General features: G+C 43.8%; 1 protein-coding gene across 1 annotated transcript; it reads left to right on the top strand.

The window, feature by feature from the left end:
• Nucleotides 1-10,698: 10,698 nt before the first annotated feature.
• Nucleotides 10,699-13,102, top strand: LOC127217988 (transcription factor SPT20 homolog). The gene has a single exon (XM_051178996.1). The coding sequence runs from the start codon at nucleotides 10,715-10,717 to the stop codon at nucleotides 13,100-13,102; it is 2,388 nt and encodes a 795-aa protein (XP_051034953.1). The 5' UTR covers nucleotides 10,699-10,714.
• Nucleotides 13,103-13,634: the final 532 nt, after the last annotated feature.

Raw genomic sequence — 13,634 nt, 5'->3', positions numbered from 1 at the left:
CAAAGGGTTTGACAAAATGAATAGGTAAAAGCAAGCCTTCACTGACAAAAGGCTGTTACCCCCAATATACAACTAGCTATTAAAACTCAACAATAAGATAATGAACAATCAGACTTAAAATTAATAAAACTCATGAACGGACACTACTAAATAAGATCCCTGACTCCTAGCTTTTTTGGCCTGAGCAACTAGCATGATGGAATGGCCACTTCCTGAGATGGGAATACTCCCTGGGCAATTGTGTACTATGTCACCTTCCCCAGGACCATTTCCTTATTTCCTTTCCTCTAGATCGGCCCAGTGAGTGTGGACTGATAACCTCAGAGTATGTTAGAGTTCTAGATTAGGGGTGATCAAAATACTGATGAGATCTAGAAAGCAGAACTGGAACATCAGCCATTATACCTTAAAGTTTTGTGTCAGGTGTCAGGTACCACCACTGCAGCCCACACACATTGTTGCTGACCTGGTACCTCACCCTGTTAACATTCTCCAGTGATGACATGGTGAGCAATAGCTGGAACCTCTGCTCCCACTGAATCTCTTTCATTGGCTTTGAAAATCCAGGGCCAGGTTTCTATACAGCTTAATGAGAAGGGACTTAGCCCCCTTCTATAGATTAGCTCTATCACAAAGGTTCAAGGCAGTGAGACCAAACAGGCTTGTCCTCACTAGTCCCAGTTAAAACTTATACATTCCTGGTGATCCTTGATTTCTTTTGCTTCATACCCCACTTTTCTTTCAGATTGCTTGCACTGCTAACCTGCCACTCTCTGAGCAAGAAACAACAGACATCCATAGATTCCAGTAGCTTAGTGATCCTTGTAGATAAGGTCTTTGCTCTTATCCCCCAGCGGGTTTTCTCCCACACCTCACTTCCCTGGCTTTTCCCATGATTGTATGGAGCCTGATTCCTACAAATAAATATATCACTACATAGCACACACAGTGGTCCCAATTTCTTGTTGAATCGCCACCGATGCACTGCCAAAGGATCAAGCTGTGGTCAGGACTTCTGCTTCAGTGTGGGAAATTTAAACTCCCTATTCAGCATCCAGTTGAATATTTTGAATAGGACGCTTAATGCTGTGAATAGTATGTGGTCCTTGCTAGATATGGAAATTGTTGAGCCATAACTGTACAGGTAAAGACTAATGACATCATCAAAGTTTTCAGTGTATAGCTCAATATCAATGTATAGGTGATCTTAAAGCCTTAAGGGCTAGCATGTTATGATAAAGTGCGGGGGGGGGGGGGGCTCATCGGATTCCATGGCAGGCAAGGGTGACCTAGGTGGAGGGACAAACATGCCAGGCAGACAAAGCATAGTGAGAAAGAAGTTTTATTAGAAAGGGGAGGGGGAGAGGAAAGAGAAAAGAGGTAAAGAGAGAGACAACATGGAAAAGGGAAACAGGAAAAGCCCCCTTCAGGGGAACAGCAGGAAAGAGAGAAGGAAAGAGACAGAGATAGTAAGTGGGCAGGGTCTTTCTTTTAAAGGGGTCCTTTGCACCTGCATGCAGACTATGCAATATGGAACTCTGGGCTGACCAGGGTACTGCCTGAGTCATTCTGCCAGGTGACAGGGGCAGGCCAAAATCCTTAGATTAATACCTGAATCCTTAGATTCCCACCTTTATTATTCAAAAGGTAAGGAGTTAGGCATGGCAGGTTAGGGAATAAGGGTATCAAGTTCTCAAAACTACTTTCTGCTGACCTGGGGGCATTGACCATCTTTGGGGGAGCTGAGAAAGCTCGGGTGCTGCCATGTCCTGGGGTTTGATCGCAGCTCATGCTGTTTGGAATTCTCTGGCGCCTCTTAGTCCTGGCAAGATGTAGGCAGAGCAGAGGACAAGGTTCAAAAAAAATCAGTAAAAATACTGGATAAAGAATGCTCTAATATTAAAAAATATAACATGCCAGATGTGGTGTCTCACATTTGCAATGCCAGCATTTGGAGACCGTGTGAATTGCCGAGAGTTCAAGGCCAAAGTGGGTTACATCGTGAGTTCTAGGCCAGCCACAGCTACAATGTGAAACTCTGTCTCAAACAACTGAAAAAGAAGAAAGAGATGGGGAGAGAATGTACAGTTATGCATCAAAGTGGAGCCTAATAATCCAAGCACTCTGGTCAACCTGGGCACCCTGTCTTGGGGAAAAAAAACAGTGTTAATGATAGTAAGTCATCAACTAAAAACTGGCAGAGTGATGAAAGGGGTAGGGAATTAACAAACCTCTACCTCTAAGGATCTATGAACAGCTGATGACTTCTGGGGGAGGGAGAGCCAGTTCTCTTCAAGGGTGTGGTCCCTGATAGGTCAATCATGCCTCAGTGGATGACCACACACTCAGGTGTATATGGGCAGCTCAAATGAACTCAGCAGGCCATTTAAGAAAAAGTCATGAAGTTGGAATGAGGAGAGAGGGTGGGTGATTTTGGAGGAATTAGGGGGTGACAAGGGTTACTGATATGATCAAAATACATTGCATGAAATTCTCAAGGAATTAATAAAAATGTTATAAATTTAAAACTGGTTGAATAAATAAATTTTAAAACCACCAAAAGCTGGCACAAGATTTTTTAAGAAAAAAACCATGGGATAATTTGTTTTATGCTAAAAGAGAAAACACTGAGTAAAGACTAAGGGAAAGTACTAAAATGAACAAAAGGTCTCAGTTGCTGAATAAACCTAGAAAATCTGGTGACCGTTATTGTTTCCAAAACAGATAAATAGTATGCTTTGTTAGTCTATTTTTAATGCTCTTTCTAAAGATTTGGTGATGTTCTGACCAGACTCTATTAATTAAGAAAAATGGTAAGTTTTGGAACATTAGCAAGAACAATTGGACTAAAAATAAAATAGGAAGCACACCTATCATTTGCACTATGCTCAGTGTGTATAGGGTTATGTGGCTGGGGGACTACTGTCTCAGTTTCCAGAGATAGACTTGTTATACTAGATGGCTGATTTGCAACCCTGAAACATTTGGAAATGTCTACAAATATGTTTGGCTATCATAAAAGGCAGGAGGCTGCTCCTAGCATCAGTGGGTAGAGATTAAGCATGCTTATAAACAACCCACAAAACTTAGGATGGCTCCCAGGGTGGGTGGAGACAATACAGAGTGAGAAATTATGACCTTGGATGTGGCTACTTATCACAAGAAGTAGAGCAATTTTTTTCATTTTATTTGTGTGTGTGTGTGTGTGTGTGCTCTAAAAGGGCATCAGACCCCCTAAAGCAGGAGTTGCAGGTGGTTGTAAACTGCCTGACAAGGGATCTGAGAACCAAACTCTAGACCCAGTCCTCTGTGAGAGCAGTTAGAGTAGCAAGCGCTTTTAAATATTAACAAAAAAAAAAAAAAAAAACCAAAACAAAACAAAAACGAAAGGCAGAAAGAACGAGGAGACAGACCTTGGAGAAAATACAAAGGTAAAAAAAGAAGGTTCCATGGAATAGATAATAAAAATGTGATACTTGTACACAATGGCATTGTATTCAGTTGTAAAAGAAAATGAAATTTTTACCAGAAAACAGACATATCTGGAAAGTATAATGTTAACCAAGGTGACTCAAACTCAGATAAAAAACAAACAACAAAAACCCACTCATGTCCTCCCTTTCAGCAAATACTAGCCTGTAACACTGTAATAATGAATAAATATAAATAATGTAAGGGTCAATGAAGCCCCAAAAACTGGAAAGGAGCCCAAGAGAGATCATCAGTGATGAGGAAGATTGGAGGGGTCATCAAAGGATGCATGGGACATGAAAGAGGAAAAGATACCGGAGGGAGGCTACAAGGGAGCAGGGCTAGTGCAGTGAGGAGATGTGGAATAGGAGAATCACTAACTGTAGGAAAAGGACTTGCAGGGAGGAGGGGGACAGATAATAGGATGGGAGGAATATGAGAAAGGGTAAAGGTGACAGTAATCAGAGTGCACCCAATAGAGTATATATTTTGTGTGTGTGTGTGTGTGTGTATGAATTTGTCAAAATGAATTTAATACAAGATTTAAATTTTAAAAGGAAAAAGGAGATTAATATATGATGCAAGGCTTATGGGCTCTGAGACACTTGAAGCCCCAGTAAACAACACAGGGCAGATATAGAAGCAGTAAGTGAAGAAATCAGCAATAGGAAATGCTAGCCATTCAGTTTTTCTTACAGAGCTATGGTGTTTTTGAGATTTGGTTTACTCAGCTGGGGCAGAAATAGTCAAAGTCTCAAGCCAACTGGTAGACTGTTAACCTGGAATGAGACTTATAGAAAAGAATCTTCAGCTTTCCCAGTCTGGGTACCCTATACTTCTAAGATCTCCATTGGCCCATCTAATGAACTGCAGTGTAGAAGGGAAGCAGAGGCCTGGGCAAAGATGAATGCAGTTCACTAATTGTAAACTAGGGCAGTTATCTCTCAGTTGAATGAATTCTCTTACTCCTGTAGAAATATCTGTCAGGCCATGAGTTTTCTCATCTTGTGCTGCTGTGAGGAAAGGACTGTCCATAGAGTTCTCAAACCCAACCAATATGCTCATTAACATGCTTGGTGTAATTAAAAACAAAACAAACAAACAAAAACTTCACCTTGTTGGAAAGATCAGGCAATAAGCCAGCTCAAGTGAAAGGAATGGAAAACCATGATGAACCCTGCCAGGCCAGCTGATGCCTACAGAAGAACACACACAAAAAGAACACAAGTCTAGAGTCCCCTGGGATAATTGTGGCCTGGGCTGTTCGGGGGAATGTCTAGTGGGAATCAAAGAGTAGACCATCTTTAGTTTGTTGATTTTACCAGCATAAAATTGCTTTGATTCATTGCATAGTACGTGTCTAAGTCAGGAAGAATGAACAGCAGGCTCATATCATTTACCTTCAGGAGTAAAAGAAAAAAAGTTGCCTGAGCCCTACCTATCTCCTGAGGTGTTGTCATTCTGTACACACGTACAGAGTCATACTGCAACGGTGTTAGAATCACAGTCTGAGGATATCCTCAAGCCACATGGAGGTGGATAGCCCTTGTCTGACACAAATACATCTGTCCAAGAGTAATGTTGCTGGGCCTGCCGCAGCCAATGAGGGAGAAGTGTGGATAAATGCCCCCAGCTTCATTGCCTCCAGGATAAAACCGACTGAGGCTCATTATGCAGTTTCCCATGAGTCTCCAGTGAGGACCAGGCCTACATCTCTCTTGTCTTCTTTCTGGTCCCTGCCTCATCTCCTTGTTTCCTCACCAGTACTTCTTCAAACAAATTGTCAGAAAACTGCTTGTGCTCCAGTCCTCTGCTCGGTGAATGCTGAAATCCCATGAGACGCAGGTAAAAACATGGTTAATGCAATAATTGAATACTTGTGACAGTTTTTAACTCTTAACTTGATACAGTCTAGAATCTCCTGAAGTCTTTTTTTCTCTCAAGATTTATTTTATTTTTAATTATGTGTATGTGTATATGTCTATATATGAGTATGTATATATGAGTGCAAGTGGCTGCAGAAGGCATAAGAGAGTATCACATCTTTTAGACCTTGAATCACAGGCATTTATGGGCCACTGGATGTGAATTCTGGGAACTGAACTTAGGTCTTCTGCTGGAACATAGAGACTGTCAAAGGCTGAGCCATCTCTCCAACCCTAAGGGAAAAGAGTCTTAATTGAGGAATTATCCAGATCAAATTGACCTGTGGGTAAGTATGTGGGAAATTGTCTTGATTGTCAATTAATGGAGGAAGACCCAGCCCAAAGCGGGCACCACCATTCCCTAGGAAAGTTGTCCTGAACTATATAAGAGGAGAAAAGACAAAAGCAAGCCATCCTGCAGGCATTCTTTTCTCTGTGCTCTTGACTGTGACATGTCTTGACTAGCTGCTTTGAGTTACTGCTACTGTGACTTCTCTGCTATGATGGGCTGTAACCTGGAATTGTAAACCAAATAAATTCCTTTCTCCCCTAAGTTAGTTTTCACTGGGGTATTTTATCACAGGTACAGAAATGAAACAAGAAAACCATCCTATGACCAGGTGTGCAGACAACCATCCTGTGATGAAGCACATGTACCCTAGGATAACAGCCATGGGGCAGCATTCAGAGTATGTCCATGAATAGCGAAGAAGACTATAAAGTGGCTCTCTGTTCTTCCCTTCTGCCTCCCCCAAAATAAAGATATCACCTAGGAGATATAACGGCAAAAAGTTACAGAAAAGCAAAATAATAATAATTTTAAAAAGCTATCCAAGCCTTTAGTTAGATTCATTTCAGATATGGAAATTTTTACAAAGAGAAACAATGAAAAAAAAAAGGAAAGAAGAGGCTGGAGAGATAGTTCAGTTGGTAAAGTGCCTTCATCACAAGCATTAGGCCCTAAGTTCAGATCCCCATTACCCATGTAAAAAGCCACATATGACCACTACAACTGCAGCCCTCATCCTCAGGCAATAGTGACAGGCAGATCCCTAGAGCTCAATAACCATCCAGTTTATCCAACTGGTGAGCAATAAGTTTAGTGAGAGATCCTGCTTCAAACGATAAGGTGGAGAATGATTCAGGAAGATACCTAATATTAACCTTTTCCCTTCTTATTTACACACACACACACACACACAGTGTGCATGCATACACTTTATACATATTCATATATCAAAACCAGAAAGGAAAATAGAAAGGTCCTCTGTGGTGCTCCAAAAGTGTCCACCTTCCCAAGGACAACTAGGGAGCTAGAAAACTATTTTCTCTCTCTCTCTCTCTCTCTCTCTCTCTCTCTCTCTCTCTCTCTCTCTCTCATGATTGTTTATCAGTTTGCTTTTTAGTTGTGGTGCTGGTGGTGGTGGCGGTGGCAGCTCATTTCTTCATGTTTTCTCATACTATGGGTTGAGCTTAAACAAGTGAAATCAGGAAATTACTTACCCAGCCCTAGAAAACCATTCCTATCTGTTGGTTAACACCAGTCATTTCAAAGAAACTTGGACAAAGAACAGAGGTTTTTTTAAGAAAAAAAAAATTCTTTAACTTTTATTGGTATTTTCTGGATTTCTCATCATGCATCCTGATTCTGTTCATCTCCGCTTCCCCTCGAATCCACCCTCTGCCTTTGCAACTTCCCAAACAAAACAAATTTTAAAAGAAAAATCAAAAACCAAACCAAATAAAAAGTAGGAGAATCTTGTCATGGAAGCTGTAACTGTGTCCCAGTGACTCACACAGTTTATCCTTTAGTCCATACTATGAGTCATTGGTCCAGTTTGAGGCTTCTGGCTTCTGCTACACTGCCGATAATGGGCTCTCCCTGAGGCTCTTCTTGGATATCCTGTTTTCCTGTGTCACTGGATATCCTGCAGCTTTGGATCTGTAGGTTGATCCCCTTCACATGCTCCAACAGTTCATAGATGAGGTGAAGGTGAATGTTGGGGTGGGCCAACTCATAGCCCTAGTTCTGGGCCTGGGTGGTAGCTGGGTTGGTGAGCCCGCCAGGTTTCCCTCATCATTACTACCTGGATGAGGTCCTCAGCACTGCCTCAGCTAACTCACCTAATGCACCCTACAGCAAGGAGCAGGGCCAGTTCTCCTGCTCTCAAGTCCTCAGATCTGGGTCACCCACATTCACACCACTAGGGCTAGCTCTACTGTTTTTCCTAAGGTACAAGGCCCTTTCTCCTGATTGCTGTAGGAGGAATACAAGAGGGGGCAGGGTCAGCTCTCCTGCTCTTATGCACTCAGGGCCGACTCAACTGTGTACCCCCACCACACACACACACACACACACAGAGAGAGAGAGAGAGAGAGAGAGAGAGAGAGAGAGAGAGAGAGACAGGGACACACACACACACAGAGAGAGAGAGAGAGAGAGAGAGAGAGAGAGAGAGAATGGTCAGCTCTAGTGTGCCCAGGCAAAAGAACTTTTAATCCAACCAAATATGATGTGTCTGAGATGTGATGATGTATAACAATCACAAATACTACTGATTTTTTAAAGCCTTTATCTGAGCCTGGTAGTGTAGCACTCAGTAGGCAGAGATAAGCAGATCTCTGTGAGTTTGAGGTAGCCTGATCTACATGATGAATCCCAGACCAGCCAGAGCTGCACAGTGAGATCCTGTCTCAAAAACAAAACAAACAAAAAGCATTTAGTGTAAATCTGTCTGCTTCTGAGGCTTCACAAACTTATCTTGGGTTCTTGTCATTATAGGTAATCACTGTGAAAATTGGTGTCATTTCTGTATGTAAATCTAAACATTAGAGAATCTTCTAAATAGCTGTCAAAAAAAAAAAAAGAAGAAGAAGAAGACTGGCAAATTCAAGGCAACGAAAGGACTAGAAAACAAGATTTTATAAATAGTCAAAGAAATTTACCATCAAAAAAAGAAAAGCTGGGACTGGAGAGTTGGCTTACCCATTAAGAGCACAAGCTGCTCTTCCAGAGGACCCAGGTTCAATTCCAAACATTCACATGGCAGCTTACAAACTGTCTGTAACTCCAGGTCTATGGGATCTGACACTCTCACACAGACATGCATGCAGGAAAAACACCAATGTACACAAAATAGAAACAAATTGAAAAAAACGATAAGAGGGGCATCAGCATATTTGAAGAACTTATTTTAAAAAAATTCAGGGCTGGAGAGATGGCACAGTGGTTAAAAGCACTTGCTATTCCTCTAGAGGAGGTGAGTTCCAGTCCAAGCACCATATTTGGTGACTCAACTACCTATAACTCTTCTGAAGGCATGTGTTTGTATATGTGAGTAAACAAATAATAAAAGAAATCTGTTTTTAAAGAGAGTAAGTGATGGAGCGATGCCTTGGCAGGTAAAAGCACTGCTTGCTCGTCCACTTCCAGCACCCACATGACCACTCACAATCCTCTAGAACTCCAGGCCCACAGGGATATGATGCCCTCTTCTGGCCTCTGAGGGTACCACACCTGCGTGGTACAAAAGCACGCGGGCAAAACACCCGTACACAAAACAATAATAAAAAGAAAAACTAGAAATACATAAAGAAATAAAAGATAAGTAGTTGTTAAACTGCCCTGTTACTGAGCGGTAGTGGCACACACCTTTAATCCCAGAACTCCGGAGGCAGAGGCAGGTGGATCTCTGTGAGTTCGAGGCCAGCCTGGTCTACAGAGCTAGTTCCAGGACAGCCAGGGCTACACAGAGAAAACCTATCTCAAAAAAAAAGAAAGAAAGAAAGAAAAGAAAAAGAAAAACAAAAACAAAAAGAAAAAGAAAAAGAATGGCATGTTATGTGTCTAACTATATGAAAACACTGGGACAGGAGGTATCCTGACAATATGAAGAAGTGTTGTGATACACCTAGCATACAGTGCCTCCTCCACAGGTGTAAAGGAAAGGAAGGCTACGAAGGTGGACTTTCTTGGGTATGCAAAAATGGTAATAGAACCAGGAACCGCCTAAACTTTGGAGACAATAGGTTCCAAATACAGATACAGTCTCGTTGGGTGGTGGTAGTGATGTACTGCAGAGGTAGACACAGGTGGATCTCTGAATTCGAGGCAAAAAAGAAAACAAAACATACACACGCACACACACGCACACACACGCGCACACACACGCACACACGCACACACGCACACACGCACACACGCACGCGCGCGCGCGCACACACACACACACACACACACACACACACACACAATCTTACTAGGTAGTCCTGGCTAGTTTGAACTGGCTATATAGGCCAGGCTGTCCTGGAACTAGTTATGTGGGCCAGGCTGGCCTCGAACTCCCAGAGATGTGCCTGCCTCTGTCTCCCATAGATCAGTTCTTGATGGGCACACCAAGACAAAATGGTGCACACTGACTCTGCATGTTGAACTCCGATGTAAAATGGTGGATACTGAAAGTGTAACGAAAAATTTGCTACTAGCTCAAGCTTCGGTGAGCAAGCCTTTCAAGTCAAACGAACAGCAGGAGACCGCCCCCAAAATTTTCCCGCCTCTCCAACGGAAGTGGGGTGTCCTCTGAAAAGGAAGTTTGAAAAAGGACCCGCCTACCCACAAGGCTTTATAAGGAGCGCGAAACCCAGGCAAGCGGCAAACGGCTTTCGGAAGACGCAGCAGTGCACGAGCAAGGCAGCTCCTCAGACCTGCACGCCGGTTTCCAGCACTGCAGGCCGCCGGTTTTCAGCACAGAGCATACCAGGCCGACACACCAGCAGTGAGCTCCAAAGGTATGCATACTTTTAAAAATTTGCAAAATTTGAACGTAGCTCTTGGTTCCTTTTTTTTTTTTTTTTTTTTTTTTTTTTTTGGTTTTTCGAGACGGGGGGGTTTTTCTATGGTTTTGAAGGCTGTCCTGGAACTAGCTCTAGTAGAGCAGGCTGACCTCAAACTCACAGAGATCTGCCTGCCTCTGCCTCCTGAGTGCTGGGATTAAAGACGTGCACCACCAATGCCCAACCAGCTCTTGGTTCCTTCGGCTTGTCTTTGCAGTTAAGTCGGAGATTGCGGTGCAGCCCAGACTGGCTTTACCCATTCCTAAGCCCCCAGAATATAATGCAGGAATTGGGGGTGTCCATGTCACCAGCGGAACGTGGGTTTCTTGGGGTCCATATTAAAAATTCAGGCCGTATACTCCTATACAGAGTTGTAGAGTTCTGTAGGACAGTTAATACAACTGCCGTGATTTCCACCTGTCCACCAATACGTTTTCATGTTTTGTTTTGTTTTTTATTATTTAAGGCCCCGAGTTTCTATTACGATGGAACAAACTTTACAAGATGCTTTGGACTGGGCAGGTGATATTATTGAGACTGTACGGCAGCAGCCCCCTCCAGTAAGACCCGCATCTAGTGGGGAAAAATCTCTTCAGGAAAAACTGTATGAAATTTATGTGGAGGAATGTGAGAAAGAGCCTGAAGTAGAGGGCCTTCGAAGCAATGTCAACTTGCTAGAGAAGCTTATGAAGAGAGAGGCGTTGCCATGTTTAGTGGTCAACCTGTACGCAGAAAATCAGGGCTACTCTCTCCTGCTCAAGGACAAAAGTGGGTCATTTTCAGAGCCCTTTCAGTTGCCTTATGAAGTAGAGAAACTTCTCGAATACTTGGATGCTGAAGAGTTACCCTCTTTTCTGATCGATGCCCTGGAAAAGTCCCCTGTGAATGTGTTTCACTGTGGGTGTGTCATAGCAGAAATCCGAGACTACAGGCAGTGCAGTACCAGCTGCCCTCCTGGGCAGCCTGGTTCAGAGCCTACTGTGTCATCTGCTGAGTCTGCTGTGTCCTCTACTGTGTCCTCTACTGCCTACCAAATACGTCATGTTCTCTTACGTCCGACGATGCAGACGCTAGTGAGTGATGTAGAGTCCATTACAAGTGACAACCGTCAGTGGACCCAGGAAGAAAAACTTGAGCTCGAGAGCCAAATGATCTTGGCTACAGCAGAGCCACTGTGTCTGGATCCCTCTGTTACTGTCACCTGCATGGCCAACAGACTGCTGTTTAATGAGCAGAAGATGAACGCTGACCCCATGAGGCAATGCTTCAAGAGGCATGCATGCTCCTCTCTGGATCCACAGGAGGTACCATCTGGGTGTGTGTGTCCCCCTGACTGCACAACAATGACTCCTTTGAAAAAACAGGCAAAACTAACAGCAGATAACCCATCTCAGCTGAAGATTGATGAAGCAGAAACATGGAAGCAGACACTCTGTGAACTGACTCTGCCTTCAGAGATGGACTTGCAGAAATATGTTAAAGAGTTGCCTTCTCTGACCTTTGATGAGTCAGAATCAGCTGTCTTGGAAGATCCTGAGGTAAAATATGATTGTATGTTTGATTCTGAGGATGACAGTCCATTTTGGGTTATGAATCCAAGTATCATGAAGACCCTTGATGATCCACTTTTTGCTGATGAAATAGACCCACCTCCACAGGCCAGAAGTGATAGCAACATGTATTTCCCTCCCATGTCACTGGATGATTATGTAGATGATTTCATTGCTGGGATAAACACTGAGCCTAGGGAGACAGTGGCTGTGGGCCAAGAGCCTGTCCAGAGCCAAGCCAGGTGTTTAGATCAGATGCCACAGGAGTTTAATAGCTCAGTCTGTCATCTTCAGCCCTCCCTAGGAAAGAAGCCCACAACCAGTGTAGTGGCAGCCTTAGAGAAAGAAAGCAGACCCCCTCTGCCAGTTTCAGCTGTCCCCATGTCAGAACAGGCCTCCTCAGCTGTCAGGTCCATTACACCACAGGCTGGCCAGGACAAACCACCTGCTCCTAAAGCAGCCACTGTGGTTCGGAAAACCATTGTGGGAGTGAACAGGGTTAGCACCCTTCCTCCAGCTGTCCGATCCAATGCTAGGTCATCAGAAAACAACCCAAAGATCCAGCACACCACCAGCACTACTGGTGTGAATGTCATCCATTTAGTAAGGTCTCTGCCAAACTCTTCTGGGAGTAATTCAACCCAGGTCCCAGGCAGCTCATCTAGTGCCCCAGCTGCTGAGGGAAACACTCCAAATAGCCTTTTACCAACCAGGGAGCAGCTACCTAGGCCAGCACAGCGCCCTGTGAAGCCACCTATGCAACTCATTATAAATAATACAGCGAGTCCCTTAACTGTAAGGCTTCCCCCTGGCTCTGTCATTTTGCGCCCAGAGCCTCAGAAGAAATCCCAGGGACAGCTGCAGCAGCCACAGCAAATATATGTATTGATTCCAAAACAGCATCAGCCACCCAGGACCCCTGCCACCCCACAGCCACAAACAGTGTCACCAGCTTCCCCCCAAGTGTCTAACCATCAGCAGTTGTCCTTGTCAGCTCAGCAAACTAGTCACCTTAACACTGAGCAAACTGGTCGCCTTCGCACTGGGGGGACTAGTGTGGTTCAGCAGAACCAGAGATCAGTGGTGTGTCAGGTGGGTTCTACCCAGCAGAGTCACAGGCAGAGTGTTCGTTCCCAGAGGTTCCAACTCTCTGCTACCCTGGTACAGCAGAGGCAGACTCAGACCCAGAATGTGCAATTAAGAATCATACCACGCCTAATGACTATGTCCACAGCAGACACTCAGTACTCTGAGTGTGGTCCTGCAGCTGGTGAACCCAGTGAGAGTGCAGCAGGAGGTCCACCAACCACCCCAAGGTCCTAAGACTTCTCTCTAAAATGTCCCAGTATCGAGCGAAATCATTTCTCAGTTTTTAGGTCATTGTGGGTACTTGGAATGTGCCGATATATTACAGTTAAAAAGGCGAAATATCAAAGCTCGATGCCCAAGTTTTACATAGAAACAGGGAAGGGATTAAAAAAAAAAAAAACAGGCTATTTTGTTTGTTTTGCCTTTTGCTTTTGATAGTCATGTTTATTGTAGTGTGCTGCTGTGAACCCACATCCAATTTTTTTTATCTTTAGTAATTCCACATTGCCATTTAGATTCAAATTCAAACTGCAGGAACATGGGGATGGAGAAATGCCTCAGCTGTTAAGAGCACTTGCTGCCCTTTGAAGGACTGGAGTTTGGATTCCAGAACCCATTTCAGGCAGCATGCAGCTGTCTATACCTCCAGCTCCAAAAAATAGGACACTTTTCTGGCCTCTGCTGGGACAGACAGACATTCATGTGTCCCTCTCACGAAAGCATAATTTAAAAATAAAATAGAAGCTGGAACAAGAGCCTAGTGATT

Source organism: Phodopus roborovskii, unplaced genomic scaffold (genome assembly GCF_943737965.1).
Source record: "Phodopus roborovskii unplaced genomic scaffold, PHOROB, whole genome shotgun sequence".
Taxonomy (NCBI): domain Eukaryota; kingdom Metazoa; phylum Chordata; class Mammalia; order Rodentia; family Cricetidae; genus Phodopus; species Phodopus roborovskii.
Note: the sequence above shows the minus strand (reverse complement) of the source record. Positions and strands in the feature narration are given on the sequence as shown.

Excerpts from the sequence above, each read along its gene's own strand:
- LOC127217988 (XM_051178996.1), top strand. The coding sequence starts at position 10,715 with ATGGAACAAACTTTACAAGATGCTTTGGACTGGGCAGGTGATATTATT.